Source organism: Vipera ursinii, assembly GCF_947247035.1.
Source record: "Vipera ursinii genome assembly, chromosome: 1".
Classification (NCBI taxonomy): domain Eukaryota; kingdom Metazoa; phylum Chordata; class Lepidosauria; order Squamata; family Viperidae; genus Vipera; species Vipera ursinii.
In genome coordinates, this window is record NC_139512.1 from 211,509,036 (window position 1) to 211,526,119 (window position 17,084).

Genomic DNA, 17,084 nt, shown 5'->3' on the forward strand with positions numbered 1-17,084 from the left:
AGAGTTGAGTGTGCACATATTACATAATCCATCATCTCTCAGCCTAATTTCAATAATGAGAATACAGTGAGAACACCAGTCCATAATGCTGTGAGAGCAGAAAGCTTAATATATTACATACAAATCTAATTGCTTATAAAAATGATATATTTTTGAAACCAATCAATATGATTAGGTATTATGGGGAATTACCAATGTTAATATGTAGAAGTTCTGCACTAATTCATATCGTTGATATTGCTTATTAATGGAGTGTAATATTCTAATGAGGAAGTAGCCGGTTATCAAGGAAATTTGTTTTATATAACATGCCAATATACAAAACACCAAACTACAGAATAAATCTTCATGTAATTAAAATCAGCTTTAATACAAGTGCTGTAAGTAGTCGTGCCAAATGTTTGACATCTTGAGGATTACTTTGCATGGAAATTGATCTATTCAAAACTGAGGTTAACATCCTTACCCCTCACCCCAGGAAATTTACATCTTTACCAAATATTCCAATCTCACAACCTGTTTTGTCTACACACTGGACTTCAATAACCTCTTCTTAACTTGCTTTCTTTGTCAAGGAGAGTCTGCCTTAAACTCAAAGAAGCATCTTCAAATTTGGGATTTAGCTCTAACACCTTCCTGAAATCCTTCAAGGCCTCATCAAAGAATCCTGCATATGAAAGGGAAACAAGGGATGGTTTTACGTTATTTTATACATAAAAAGAGTAAAACAAACTGTATTATTACATTATTCAGGCTAACACATTTTAGATTTACTAAGAAGTAGGCCCAATTGAGCAGAGCACAATTTTTGATTAAACATAGCAATGAACTAAGTCCTAATTTTTCGGCCTCCAGCAGTTTTCCTGAAAAGTGGATCAGATTATTGAAAGAGCAAAGCACAAAGGTGTGTATGCTTTTCTAACACTTAAAAGAATTGTGAAATCTATATTTCACATTTCTTTTAACATAGATTATTATCTTAATCTCTTCATGACTGTGCATGCTTGGAAGAGGTTTTATATGTGCACGTCAAAGAATAAACATAAAAATTCTTATAGACATCTTTTATTTTTCTAACATAGTAGTATTTTTTATTTCCAAAGCAATATTTAACTGCTCACTAACTTGTATGCAACTTTCCTGTAATACAAACAACTAAACAATTTCTTTGCTCATCATGAACTTGTTTTCCAAACAACAGTTCCTCTACCACCTCTAAAATCTAAGGCGATTCCATGGAATGAATATGAAATAAGAATTTTAGGATTAGGCTAATAACCCAACGATGTAATTTCTATAAAATATTGTACTTATGAAAGAAAAGGAAGTAAATAATGTTAATCATGATTGCAGTATAATAGTATTAAATCTTTCCATTAGGAAATTTCTACCCATTTATTTTTAAATTTATTGCTATAATCACTCATCAGAGGAATAAATATTTAATTTGCAAACATTGTTTTAGATCTTGGGCTTTTATGTTTACATTAAATTTATATATTTTGAAAACAGCATCTCGAAAATAGGGGGCACATCCTCTCTTTTTTATGATGCTATGGCAAGTTTTGCTACTTACTGTACTATATTCTGTGGAACTCTGATACTTAAAGAAAGGACAGGTAATAGCAACAAGATTCATTACTCAATACTCTGAATGTACATTCATAGAACAGGAGTTGGTCAGTATCAATGTGCATTCACATAAGTCAAACATTAAGCTTGAAGACAATGGATATCTACAGTACTATAGATCACGTTCAGTGTTATTCACCTATACTATGATTAAAATCATCTAGGGAATACCAACAACAGTATTCTGGCACCATTTTTGAAGGGAACCTTGTAGGGTACGCAAGGTGGGTTGTATGACATGTGTGAGTTCCCGCAACTTTTTCTTTTACAAAAAAAGCACTGAGTATCACTATTTGCAAATTATCATCATGGACTATGCACAGATGAACTTCCTTCTTTTGAAAGGTTGCTCTCCCTATCCTAGTAATTAGGCACTCCTGGAAACCTGTATTTTCACCTAGGCCTTTTCATGATAGCAGTGTTCCAATATCTCAGGGGCTGCCACAAAGAGGAGGGAGTCAAGCTATTCTCCAAAGTGCCTGAAGGCAGGACAAGAAGCAACGGATGGAAACTAATCAAGGAGAGGAGCAACCTAGAACTAAGGAGAAACTTCCTGACAGTTAGAACAATTAACCAGTGGAACAACCTGCCTCCAGAAGCTGTGAATGCTCCAACACTGGAAGTTTTTAAGAAGAGACTGGGCAGCCATTTGTCTGAAATGGTATAGGGTTTCCTGCCTGAGCAGAGGGTTGGACTAGATGACCTCCAAGGTCCCTTCCAACTATGATGATGATGATGATGATGATGATGATGATGATGAATGTAGGCCTTTCCATCAACTTTTAATGTACACATTTTTGTTAATGGTTTTAACTTAAAAGGTTTTGTTATTTTTATGTCTTGCAAACTTGAGATATTTTGTGGGAAGCATAAACATAAAATGTTTTAATATATATATAGTAAATAAAACACTTATACAATTTCTCAAGAACTTCCCAGTAATCTTAATACGGATCTCTCTCTCTCTCTCTCTCTCTCTCTCTCTCTCTCTCTCTCTCTCTCTCTCTCTCTCTCTCTCTCTCAAAAAAAAAACAAAAAGAGAAAGAAATAGGTTTTCTGAAAGGAATACATTTACAAAGCTCTATTAAAGAGAAAATAGTCAAAGCAATTACAAAACAACTATAATGATTATAAATATCAAAGAAAAGGTTATGTACATACCTAGCCTATACAATATTAATCCTCTGTTATAATAAGGGATTTCAAAATCTGGTTGTGCTTGTATAGCTGACGTATAATCATCCATAGCTTCATAGAATTCAACTCTGAAATATTTAATTTGTCCTCTGTTGTTAAGTGCTGTTGCCAGATCATGGTGAAGATGTTTGCTTAAAGGAAAAAGAAAAAAGATTATTATACTGGTAGTCCTTGACCTACAGTACAACCATTTGTTTAGTGACTGTACAGTTACTACAGAACTGGGGAAAAAATGACTTAACTGTTTTTCACATGACCATTGCAGCATCCCCACAGTCAGGTGATCAAAACTTGGACACTTGGAACTGGCACATATTTATGACAGCTGCAGTGTCCCAGGGTCACATGATCATCTTTTGCGACCATCTGACAAGCAAAGTCTATGGGGAAGCCTGCTTTACTTAATTTACTAACTTAGCAACTGCAGTGATTCACTTAATTGTGGCAAGAAAGATCATAAATTGGAGCAAAACTCACTTAACAGTTGTCTTGCTTAGCAACAGAAATTTTGGGTTCAATTGTGATCTTAAGTCAATGACTACCTGTAATCTTCTCATTTACATTTTTTTTTCATTACCATAATAAGCATAGTATAATATGGAATGCTCTTTGAGATAAAATCAAATAATTTCTCAGGGACGGCTCAGTACAATTCACGCAACTTAGTAGGATTTGGGTTTGCAAAGTGGCCTCTAAATTCGAAATCCTAGGTTGTACAGAATAATATGAGCATGCTTGGGATAAAACTGAGCTTTGGTTGTGTGCATGGCATTCTAGCCAAAAAGTGCAGGTAGTCATGAATGAACCTTTACTGTCAAAGCACAACCATGTATACACTGAGATTGACTGAGCCTCCCTTTGTGCCCCCACCCCCAACTTACAGTGACACAAACCCTCCATCTTATTACACCATGTGAGCTAATTGCACAATGCACCGGCCTCGCAAGTCAATTATGCATAAAGTTTATAAAATTATTTCCAATTCAAAAGCCTGACAGCCCATGGATAAAAGCTGTTCTTCAGCCTGTTGGTACGGCTGGCTATACTCCTATATCTCCTACCCGATGGTAAGAGAGTAAACAGGTACTGACCAGGGTGTGAGTTGTCCCTGAGAATCTTCCTCTCTCTTCCAAGGCAGCAAGCCCTGGCGATGTCATCCAGTGGTGTCAGGGGATAGCCCACAATGTCTTGTGCTGTGCTCACCACCCTCTGTAATACTTTCCTATCCGCGGCTGTCAGACCAGCATACCAAACCACAATACCATACGAGAGGACGCTGTCTATAGTAGACCGGTAAAAGAGATATTGTCCCTAACATTAGCATGCCGCATATAGCACAATACAGTCATCACATTACCACTACTCTTTATCCTACCAAAAATCTTTGCATGAAAGTAATAGCGCAGTCGTTAGAATACAGTATTGTAGGCTAACTCTGCTGACTGCCAGCAGTTCGATTCTCACCGGCTCAAGGTTGACTCAGCCTTCCATCCTTCCCACGTTGGTAACATGAGGACCCAGATGGTTGGGGCAATATGCTGACTCTATAAACTGCTTAGAGAAAACTGTAAAGTACTATCAGGGGGTATATAAGTCTAAGTGCTATTGCAATTGGAATTAAAGTTAGCACCACAAAGAGGAGGGACTCAAGCTATTCTCCAAAGCGCCCAAAGGCAGGACAAAAAGCAATGGATGGAAACTAATCAAGGAGAGAAGCAACCTAGAACTAAGGAGAAACTTCCTGACAGTTAGAACAATTAACCAGTGGAACAACCTGCCTCCAGAAGTGGTGAATGCTCCAACACTGGAAGTTTTTAAGAAGAGACTGGACAGCCATTTGTCCGAAATGGTATAGGGTTTCCTGCCTGAGCAGGGGGTTGGGCTAGATGACCTCCAAGGTCCCTTCCAACATTATTATTATTATTATTATTATTATTATTATTATTATTATTATTATTATTCAAGAAAGAACATTTTGTTACTCTGAAAAGATACTGTACTACCACAGGATTCCTCGTTTGGGATAACCTACACTCACAGGCTAGCCTTCTACAATTCTTCAGGCAGCAAGGGGGCCATGGGGAGGCCTGGGGGACAGAGGTTGGTAAAATGCTGTAAAGCATGGATGTCCAACCTTTTGGCTGGCTTGGGCCACACTGAGTGAAGAGGAATTGTCTTGGGCTGCATATAAAACATGTAATATAGTTTCATAATATAAAATCACTTAATGTTAAAAGTTTAGAATCTTGTGGGACCAAGTTACTAGCTGGCCAAGGCCACAAGCAGCCCAAGGATTGGACACACCTGTTGTAAAACATTACACTGAGCACCTGGTTGCTGTTTGGTTCACCCCCACACACCCCCAAATCTCTATCCATCTCCACTTATGAGGATTCCCCTTTCAGAATACAGAAACTCATACATCTTCATCTTTTAATATATTGCTGTTTCGCTTTCTCAGCTGTGTTATAAAAACCCCTGCCATTCTGGCAAAAGGACCAGGGCTCCCATCATCCTGCTTCAGACCCAGCTCTCTGGAAAAGGCTCCAATGACGGGAATGATGGAAGGAAAGTGAAGAAGAGGAGCCAGCCAACAAGCTGGATGGACTCAATTATTGCACTCAACGCCGAGCGCACCTTTGGCAGACCCGAAAGAACAGGTCAGGCAATGAGGGATCGCCCTGGAGAAGATCTATCTGTGTGGTCGCTGGGAGTCGAGAACGCCTCGAGGGCATATAATCGACCAATCACTCCGACAAGCAATGGAGCTCAAAGCAACTCGGCAAGAACTCCACCGCCACGATGAGCTCAAGACTGGAAGGAGGGCGAAGGTTCGTTCTCCGGAACTTGTAGGTTGGTTCCCGAAACGTTTCTAACCAGGCTAGGTAACATCTTCAGCGGAATAACACAGTAACACCAGCTGCCTGCAATTAGCGCAGGTTCGCGTCCCACCAGGCTCAAGGTTGACTCAGCCTTCCATCCTTCCGAGGTAGGTAAAATGAGGACCCAGATTGTTGGGGGCAATTAAGCTGACTTTGTAATAATGCCGCTTGGGGGTGTGTGTGAAAGCCCTAATAAGCAGGCATATGCATAGAATGAAGGCTACTGCTAAGCTTGTAAGCCGCCCTGAGTCTTCGGAGAAGGGCGGGATATAAATGGAATTAAAATAAAATAAAAAAAAATAAAAAAAATTTTAAGGCGCCGTAAACTCCGCTGAAGATTTTACCTAGCCTGGTAACGAAACGTTCCGGAAACGAATCCACAAGCTCGGAGAACGAGCCTTCCCACCCCCCCACCCCGCATCCTACACCCGAGCTACAGATATTCGCCGCTCTTTCAGATTGGGATCCGCGTCGTATCCCTGCACTGAATCACCTCGTGTCGGAGCACGCGCAGTGCTGAACGTATTGGCTGTAGAGCTCCTCCGCCCTCTCGTGCCGCAGCCCTTGGAAGTGCTCGTGGGCTGCCGCTAGCAAGTCCGCGGCGGTTTCGATCCTCGCATCTCCAGCCATGCTTCTTCCTAGAGGACGACCGGGAAGCTCCTCAGCTGCCCGTCCTGCGCCTCCGCTTCCGTCCAAAGCGAGACTTTAGAGCAGGGGGGTCTTCAAACTTGGCCCTTTTATGACTCGTGGACTTCAACTCCCAGAGTTCCTCAGACAGCGTGCCTGGCTGAGGAATTCTGGGAGTTGAAGTCCACGAGTCATAGAGACATCGGAGCCTCCCTCCTACTGGCTTGGGCAGCCCTGCCTAATAACCGTAAGGACGACACGTGACGCCCGCAAGCTCCGGTTGATAGATTTATTCAGAGGAAAGGTCCTCGGAGGTTTTCAGACGAGCCAGGTCGGGCTGGAAGCTGGGAAAGGCGGCTGCCTCCGGCCAGGCACGAGGCGGCTTGAGAGCAGCAACTGAAACTCCATCTGGGTTATTTGTGCGTGGAGGAAAACCGAACCGAGAACGGACTGCCGTGATTTGAGGAGAAAAAGGACAGAGGGGTAGGCAGCTTCGGCTCTTGTATGACTCGTGGACTTCAACTCCCAGAATTCCTGAGCCTTCTGGGAGTTGAAGTCCATGCATGAGTCATAATAAGAGCCAAGGTTGCCTACCCCTGGCTATGTGAATATATGTTTTTTAAAAAAAAATTAGTATGATTGGAGGCCTTCATTCTAGTCACTTTGCAGATGAAGTGTGACTTGTGGTATGCCTAAATTGGAGAAAGGTTAGCGGCTTTTTCAAAGATTGAGTCCAAAAGCTCTTGACTGCCACCCGTGTTCCTGAAAAGAAATTGGGAATGACTCTGGTTTGCCAGGAAAGGGTTAATCATCCTGCTTGTGATGGATACCATGTCCACGCAAGATGCTTAACCCCCGCCCCGAGTTTACAAACGTATGTTGTAACGTGCAAAAATCCGTTGTTTTATTTGCGTTGATACTATGTAAACAAAAACAAAAAAAAAGCTTCAGCCGGCTGTTGTTAAAAGGGTGTTTCCATTGAAAGTATAATAAAAGAATAATTCATTATTAAAATTATTAAATTAAAATATTAATATGAGAACCAGTTTGATTCAATCATTAAGGTGCTGACCTGGGGACCAGAAGACTGACTTTAAGTAGGAAAGCTGGCTGGGTGATTTCAGACCAGTCTCTCTCAGCCTAACCCACTTCACAGGCTTGTGTACAGGTAGTCCTCAACTTACAACAGGAGCAAGGTGTACAGGTAGTCCTCAACTTACAACAGTTGGTTTAATGGCCGTTCAAAGTTACAACAGCACTCAAAAGTGACTGGAGTTTTTCAGAGTTACGACTTTTGCAGCATACCGTAAGATTATCTGGGACACTACACATCCTCTATGTGACCTGTTTTCCTTGCTACCTTCTGGGAGGAGAAGGCTTCGTGGTATCCGCAGCAGAACATCCAGATTCAGCCATAGGTTCACTCCATACAGCATTTATCCTTGTGAACTTCTCAAGCTTCCTCTTTCCATTATATATTCAAGATGGGACAGTATTTAATATTTGTTATATGTATGTAGGGGCATGGGTCTATACATATGTTGTATATAGTATGTTTAGGTGTATGTCATGTATGTTTCACTTGGAGAGCGGGCAACTAAATTTCATTTTTGATGTGTGCCGTTGTGCCCACAGTAAAAAAATGACAATAAAGGTTATCATATACCCTTGATCAGGGGATCAAAATTCGGACACTTGGCATTGGTTTATATTTATGACCGTTGCAGTGTCCCAAGGTCATCTGATCACCTTTTGCTACTTTCTGATAAGCAAAGTCAATGGGGAAGCCAAATTCACTTAACAACCGGGTTATTAACTTAACTGCAGTGATTCACTTAAGAAAGTTCATAAAATCAGGCAAAACCTATTTAACAAATGTCTCAGCAACAGAAATTCTGGGCTCAATTGTGGTAAGTTGAGGACAACCTGTATTATGTATGTTCACTACCTTGAGTTAATTATAAAGCAGCGTATGTGACATAAAATCAAATAATGGATAAAATGTAAAGAACTTTTTTATTAGTACAAAAAGCACTAATTTCAATATTCCATGATTTCTGAATTATACATAGGGACACAGACACAGAGTTTTTCTTGAGTAATTCAATTCCTGGTGACTTCCTGGACACAGCCTTGCAGATTTTTTGGCAGCTAACAATAAAAAATGAAATTACTTTATATAGGTAGTCTTCAATTTAAGACAATTTGTTAAAAATTTATGTTCTTAAGTAAGACATTTGTTAAGTGAGTTTTGCCCCATTTTACCTTTCTTGCCACAGTTGTTAAGTGAATCACTGCAGTTAAGTTAGTAAAGTTGTTAAATGAATCTGGCTTCCCCATTGACTTTGCTTGTCAGATCACAAAAGGTGATCACATGACCTTGAGACACAGCAGTGGTCATAAATATGAACCAGTTGCCAAGCATCTGAATTTTGATCATATGATCATGGGGATACTGCAAAGACCGTAACTGAAAAATGGTCATAAGTCACATTTTCAATGCTGTTGTAACTTTGAATGATCATTAAACGAATTACTGTAAGTCAAGGACTACCTGTACTGCATTACAGTACCTCAATGTACCATTTACGCGTTTGGCAACCTGACTGCATTTGCACTGTATCTCATAAGACACATGAAAACCATTTGTGATCTTCATTACTGACTTCTAACAAGCAGAGTCAGTGGGAAAGCCAGCAGGTCACAAATGACAATCATGACCATGAGACACTTCACAGGATTCCCCTAACAATGGTTACTGGGTTGCTGCAACTGCTGTCAGAAATCAGCACGTGACAGTGACACTTAGTGACATTCTAGCCCAGGGGTCTTCAAACTTGGCCCTTTTATGACTTGTGGACTTCAACTCCCAGAATTCCTCAGCCAGGCACGCTGGCTGAGGAATTATGGGAGTAGAAGTCCACAGGTCATAAAAGGGCCAAGTTTGAAGACCCCTGTTCTAGCCAGTCCTAATTACCACTGTTAAGCCAGGATTGCTTATACAAAGATATGTGGAAACCCAGGGCGACTGTTATTTTGTGAAAAAAACACAAATTCTTCTCTTATGTGCTGTCCTGGGTCTGGAAAATAAATCAAACATTATTAGCTGCTGAGCATAGGTTCCCAAGAACCATTGGTCCAATATTTGTGCTTAAGTACTAAAAACAATTGTATTGAAGCGATATTGTTGTGTTATGACAAAACCTGGGGCTATGTAATATCATATATACGGGTATTCCTCAAATTACAATTGAGCTCAAAATTTTTGTTGCTAAGTGAGACAGTTAAATACATTTTCCCCATTTTATGCCTTTCTTGACATAGTTGTTAAGTGAATCACTGCAGTTGTTAAATTAGTAACATGGTTGTTAAGTGAATCTGGCTTCCCTATTGACTTTGCTTGTGAGGTTGCAAAAGGGGATCCCTTGATCCTGGGACACAGCAACTGTCATAAATATGAACCAGTTGCCAAGCATCCAAATTTTGATCACGTGATCATGGGGTGCTGCATTGTTCATGTGAAAAACGGTCATGTCACTTTTTTTCAGTGCCACTAACTTTCAACGGTCACTAAATGAATGTTAAGTCAAGGACTACCTGTATGTCAAAGACTCAGATAGATGATACAGGAATTGCATATAAGAGTTTGAATTCTATTTTTAATTGTTATTATCCCCAAAATATAGTATTTCATAGCATGCCATGACAACTTTGGAAATGATTGCATTTGATATATAATGTAGATAAAAACCAGAGATTTTGTCAAAGGAAGCAGCTTTTTTAAAACTCTGAAATCATGTATACCAAGACTAACCAAGTCTTACCAAACTGTATTTGTTAATGAATTCAATTTTCCGTTTTTATAAGAATTGAGAAAACCCTGTTTTGATGTCCATTACTTCGTCTTAGTAAACTTCTAAGCAGTAAAAATGTTTTGCTCAGTGTGTCAGTATGGGCCAGTACATCCTTATTCTTGGACTTCAGAACTATAGAAAATAACAGAAGTGGCAGTTCATGTTTTCCTGGGCTTATAGATCCATCACTAAGCATCAGTGATATCTTTTTCTACAAATATGTCTGACATTTCCTTTACCCTCTTGTCAACAAGATTTTGTTTAAAATTCCTAATATTACACAATGATTTTTCTTTATTACTAGCCTTCATTTTTGTACAACAGAAGGTCCTAAACAAAATGCTCTCACCTCCTAATTTTCCCAGAACAACTCTGTGAGGTAGGTAAAGGTAAAGGTACATGCGTGCTAGTCGTTTACAACTCTATGGGCCGGTGCTCATCTCCGTTTCAAAGCCAAAGGGCCAGCAATTCTCCAAGGACGTCTCTGTGGTCATGTGGCCGGCATGACTAATGCCAAAGGCGCACGGAACGCTGTTACCTTCCCACCGTAGTGGTCCCTATTTTTCTACTTGCATTTTTACGTGCTTTAGAACTGCTAGGTTGGCAGAAGCTGGGACGAGTAACAGGCGCTCACTCTGTTACGCGGCACTCGGGATTTGACCCGCCAAACTGCCGACCTTCTGATCGACAAGCTCAGTGTCCTAACCCACTGAGCCACTGCATCCCTTGTGAGGTAGGTAAATGGACCCAAATCACCCAGCTGGCTTCAACTGATAAAAAAAGATAATTGTCATTTAACTTACAGAAGACTTATATCTGTACCATAAACAATCAACAACTTTTTGCATTAAAATCTGAAGCACCCCAACCATATCCTTAAAATCCTACGTACTAAAATAACAATCCAACCAAATTCATGATTTCAAGTAAGTAAACACTGAATTACTAAAGTTGGAGCCATCTCTAGATTACCCCCCTGGTGACAATGACCTCTAGTTAAAATATATTGTTATCATAGAACCATAGGGTTCGAATCTTCAGAGGTCTTCTAATGTATCTACCCATTCTCAAACCATCCTGGACAAATAATTTTTTTTAAATCCCATTTATATCCCGTCCTTCTCCGAAGACTCAGGGCGGCTTACAATTTTTAAGCACAAACCAATGTGCTTAGCAATAGCCTTCATTCTATGTTAATGCCTGCTTATTAGGGCTTTCGCGCCCCCCCAAGGGGCATTATTACAAAGTCAGCTTATTGCCCCCAACAATCTGGGTCCTCATTTTACCTACCTCGGAAGGATGGAAGGCTGAGTCAACCTTGAGCCTGGTGGGATGCGAACCTGCACTAATTGCAGACAGCTGGTGTTACTTAAGGAGGCATTAGCCCACTGCTCCACCAAGGCTCAAGTAATTGTCCAGTCTTTTCTTGAAAAACTTAATACAACCTTAATAATATAAGAGCAATTCCTTGTTTAATATTTTCTGAGAATAGTTTTTCCTTAGCAACTTGTTGCTTCAATATTTGATAGGTATTTAGCCTGTTTTGTTATCTTCTTATCCTACCCTTAAAGTGCCGCCATCGTTAATGTTACTGCAGTTTAATTAAACTGAAATTGCGGGAAGAGGAAAAAAAGAAAGGTGTAGATATCCCAGACCTACAAAAGACCTTTTTTATTCCTATATTAAAAATTACAAGGTTCTCCCTTCCTGTCTCCAGTGATAATATTTCTGCAAGTGTAAAATCTGCTTTCCTCTACCTACAAAAGACCCTTTTAATTTCTATATTAAAAGTTATACAGTTTTGCATTCTTGAGTTGTAGTGATAAATCTCTTTACACTAAGAAGACTTGTTTTATGATATGGCTTCCTGTCTCCTGTAATTGTCCTTGCTTCAAGATAATACCTCTGCCTTTCCCCAATTATAATTATGAAGTCTGCATTCCTGTGATAAACCTATGCCCCCTGCTTCATTTATAACAAGACCTGTCTCCTGTATTTGTCCTTGCTTTACAACCCTTGTCAACATTTGTATAAAATAGCTATGCATTATTGTTTCCTGTAATGGCCTTTACCCTCTTCATTATCAGTTCTCTGTTAGCATAAACTATGTTTTATTGTTTCCTTTGACCTCACATATGTTCATTAGCAGATGTATGCAATGAGTTATGTTTTCCTTTATGTTAATTCCTCATGTGTACTTTCCCCCTCCCAAATGAAACAGCCTAATAAAAGGAGGGTTTGTGGAGCTGTTCAGGGGGCACACCATCCACCCCGGGCACTTCCGTGCTCCCTCACCTTGAGCAAACTTGTGTTGGTGCCTCAGTTTGCCCTAGGACTCTGCCTTTAAATCATCGCAGTTCCCAAGTGTGACCGTCGGAACTTCCGGCACACTGGGTCGGTGACAAAGGGCAAGATCCTTCCATATTCAAGGTGTTCACCCTTGCGAGGGTCCCTCTAAATTCTCACCCCTGTTACGGGGCTCTAAGAGTTGAGGCCAGAACCCTGATCAGTCGCTCATCGCAACAACTGGGGGCTCGTCCGTTGGATCGCTCAGCTTCAACTCCATAGTACGACTCCTGTCTAGGGGTGTGCTACCTGCATTCCTGTTCTCATGCACCTCGGAGAAGGCTTTACTCGTGAGTAACGGGCTCATCACCTTTCAAAGTTTTGTCAGGTCATAGGGACGAACTTTTTAATATAATGCAGAAGGCTAATTTTGTTCAAAAACACAATGGCACCATGGTCCATCCTGTAGGAAAGAGACTTTTAACAAAACTTTTACGATATATTAACAAAAATTGTCTGGCTTATCCAGAGTCAGGCACTTTGTCTGTTATAACCTGGGAAAAGCTAGGTAAATATTTTCACAATCATCCCAGGGTGCATGCTGACATTCTGTCTGCATGGCAAGCCGTGATGGCAGCATTAAAACTCTTGCCATCTCCTTTAGATCTAACATCTTCTATCTCTAAACCTCTTGATCACTCTTCTGATCTTCTGCCTTCATCCATGCCGCCCCCACCCTATGAAAAATCAGAGAAACTTCCTCCTATTGCTGTGCATGTCCCGCCCTCTGCTCTGTCTCCGGAGAATCTTCCTTCTACTCTTTGCCCTGCTGTGCCTGTCTCTCCTTCTGACAAAGAGGAAAAAGCCTCTGAGCTTCTTGCCATTTCTAAACCCCCCCTCCCCCCTTCCCTCCTCCTCCTTCTCCAAATCTCTCTCCTCACTCAAGGAGCACCTTTTGTTCACTCTATGCTTACAGCTCATGCCTTCGGGACATTTCTTTTCCTCTTAATGATTCTCTTTTTCATTAAGCCTTTTCAGTTTCTCCGCCTCCCCCTCCTTATGAGGAAGATTTGTCATCTTGTTCTCCTGTTAATTTTTTGCCGCCACCAGCAGCCGGAGGTTCACCAATCCACCCTTGCATCATGACTTCATCAACTATGTGCAAGGATTTTTAATGAGTATAGGTAAGCTACTCTATCACAATATCTTGTTTGGGAATCTGAATATAAATAAAAAAGAAATAGAGAAAAATTCTTGCTGGATTACCTCAAGGAGTAAATAGGGATCAATTATTTGGCACAGGACAATTCATTACTAATGACCAACAGGCTCAAAGCCCAAGGGAGGCTTTTAATTTGAAGGGGCTTTAGCAGCTTTCCACAAGATATCCTCACGGAAAAGCTGAAATGTCTTTTGCAAATTTTATCAAGATCCCAATCAGGCTTATTCAGACTTTGTGGATAGATTGCAGGAAGAAAAAACAAGGCAAATAGACAATGAATATGCCCAAAATGAACTCCTGTTAAAATTGGCTTATGTGGGGCTTGAAAGAGCCTCTTGGGGCGAGCTGTTCTCAGTAAAGTCCAGGGGCGCGCCTGTTGAATTCAACTGCCTGGAGTTTTCTGGGGTCTAGCTTCCCATTGTAGGCTCCCAGCCAAACTAATTTGACAATTCTGGTCTACCAAATCAAAGAATAGGAAAGTAGTTGTTGTTGTAAACCTAAAGAAAAGAAAAATCAAAGAAATAAAATCAAGTTTTTCTTCTATCTTTTTCTTTTAATCTAGCTTTTTGGACTATTGTTTTGGCCTTAAACCCCAAATTGATATGTGTGTTTTGTTTTGTTTTATGTGTATGTATATATATATATATGTATATATATATGGACATTTGGAACATTAAGCTTGGACTTGGAATGGTGGGAAAAATAGGAGATGGTTAAAGGGCCCTATAGAAACCATGTTCGGTTGGAATCAACTCATGATTTTTCTCACCTCTCGTAGGACAAGCCATATGTCTAAATAAATGTTGTTTTAATAGTATCTGTGTATATATGTCTGTCTGTGTTGTTCTGTGTTATTTCCAAGACTTGGAAGAGGGTCAAAATCCTCTCTGATAACACCAAACAAAAAGGCCTTATTTAATAATGTATGGTTTGTCTGGAGAAAGTATGAAATGGAATTTTTGTAATGTATGGTTTGTCTGGAGAAAGTATGAAATGAAATTTTTGTATGTGAAATTGTTTATGCAAGCAGTCAGAATGGAAGTGAATGAGTTAATTTGCTGATATGTAAAGCCCAGCTACCACCCCCCACCCCGTCCCAAGCTGTGAAAGGAACAGTAAACTACAGATTTTATTGTTGTAAAAGCCATGGATGATGTGTGAGAGAAAATGCATGTAAAGGAGAGCAAACTATTTTTATTTTTTATTTTTTTGGTGGTGAGATTTTTGAAAAGTTTCTTTTACTCCCCCCCAACCTCGCTCTGTTACTTTAAGAATGAGAAAGGGAGAGACAGCCAGAAGGAGGGGGGGTGGCTGGTCCTTTTAACCATTTTTTTTTCTCTGCTTAGAATTCCAGTCTGAGAAAGGGGGGTGGATGTGAAACTTGATGCCCACTCTTGCAGTTTCAGCTTGCAATTTTTTTTACTCGAAAGAGGAGAGATTCTTTGTTGGACAAGTTTTTTGAATTCTTTGAGTTTTAGTTAAACATCACCCAAAAGACATTACTCTGGTCTTTTTGTGGAGTTGTTTTTTGTTTTTGTTTTCTTGTTTTTGATGTTTTTGTGTGCAGGACACATTGATAGAAGGTGATATCTGGGAGAATTTCCCTCCCTTAATCAGCACTAGCCTGTGGATTTTATACCTTACAACAGGCTCTGAGATTGTTAATACAGGAAAGGAGGAACATATACACTGACTCCAAATATGATTAATGTAGAGGATTGATTAATAGCTAAGGGAAACAGTTGGCTCATGCAAAAGTTGATAGAAGCTGGAAGCAGAAAAGACAGAAGTTAGGCCAGAATGGCAGAAGGGCAGTGAATGAATAGATAATAGAAGGGAGAAACAGAAAAGTGGTTTTTAAGTTGGTTTGCACAGATTTGTGAATTGCATGCATGAATTGTATGCCTTAACACAACCCTTAGAATGCTGAAGGAACAAGAATGTACTATAGAAATATGGATAGGGAGAAACATGGGAAGTACAAGAAAGTGAGAGGTGGATGTTGCATGATGGGAGTCAGATGTTCCTTTTGCTGCTATTATTTTAAACACGCCTGGACTATTTATTGTTGCTATTGTTCAACGTGCTAACCAATTGAAAATTTTGAGTGGATTCATTTATCCCACACGCCCAAAGTTTCTATTTTAACCAGAGAAGCACAATTAGCTCAATTGATTTTTAAAATCTGTCACCGAACGAAAGCCTTGATTGGGCTGGAGATAGACACTCTTTTTGTGCCTATGTCTTTGCAAATTTGGGACTCATTTTTTCAAACCTCGAGTGAATTGCAATTTTCCTTAGCTGATTGGCATGGCAAGGTTTCTTGCCACCCACCACCCGATTATCGTTTGCAATGCAAATTGTTCGCACTAACCAAGCAAACAACACGCCAGCGGTCAGCTCAAAAAGCTGAACTGGCTGCTTCAATTTTTGCTTGTCAACTTTTTTCCTTTCAACCTTTGAATCTTATTGTGGATAGCTTTTATGTTTATCACACAATTCAAGTGATTTATGGATCTTATTTATCCCCCTCCATTCAACCAGATTTGTTACAACTTTTTTTAACCTTGCAAAATTTGCTTTTTGAACGCCAACATCCTATTTTTGTTGCTCACATTCGTAGTCATCAGCCTTTTCCAGGTTTTTTGCAAGAGGGAAACAATGTTCCAGATCAGGCTGCCTCCGGACCTTCAGCCTGTTCTTTGCAACCCCTCACCCCCTGGGAAAGTCATTCATATTTTCATCAAAATTCCAAAGCTTTGCAAAAGCAGTTTGGCTCATCATGGCCACCCCCCTAAGGGGAGAAGCCACCAAACATGTAATCAATCATTGTATTCGGACCTTTGCAGTGCTGGGATGTCCAAAAGAACTCAAACCAGATAATGGCCCTGCCTACAGCAGTCAAGCCATGGCAAAATTTTGTCATCATTGGCAAATAACACACAAATTCGGAATTCCATATAATAGCCAAGGCCAAGCCTTGGTGGAAAGGGTTAACCAAACCTTGAAACATGCTTTAGATCACTATAAAAATCAGAACAGGGGAAAACGAAACCCCAACCTCCCAGCAATGCAAGAAAGTCTTAATCTTTGCCTCTACACTCTGAACTTTTCAAACTTCACTGGCCATCTCTTAACCACAGCTGCAGAGCAGCATTTTTCTTCTTCTTCTTCTTCAGATCTCCCTAAGCCACAGGTGTGGTATCGCCAACTTCCAGACCTAACTTGGAAAGGCCCTACAGACCTTCTCACTTGGGGAAGAGGCTACGCAGCTGCTCAACTGCCAGACAAAGTGCTGTGGATCCCTGGTCGCCATGTTCATCCGTATCATGCCTCCACAAACACAACTGCAGAACCCATTAAAGATGACAGCATGGTTTGTGA

The 17,084-nt window shown here is 40.3% G+C and overlaps 1 protein-coding gene across 1 annotated transcript; it reads right to left on the reverse strand.

Annotated features, from left to right (window-relative positions):
• Positions 1 to 281: 281 nt before the first annotated feature.
• On the reverse strand, positions 282 to 6,400 carry TTC32 (tetratricopeptide repeat domain 32). The gene is made up of 3 exons (XM_083354107.1): positions 6,205 to 6,400; positions 2,794 to 2,960; positions 282 to 667 (listed from the first exon to the last, which is right to left on the reverse strand). The coding sequence occupies exons 1-3, from the start codon at positions 6,339 to 6,341 to the stop codon at positions 540 to 542; spliced, it is 432 nt and encodes a 143-aa protein (XP_083210233.1). The 5' UTR covers positions 6,342 to 6,400; the 3' UTR covers positions 282 to 539.
• Positions 6,401 to 17,084: the final 10,684 nt, after the last annotated feature.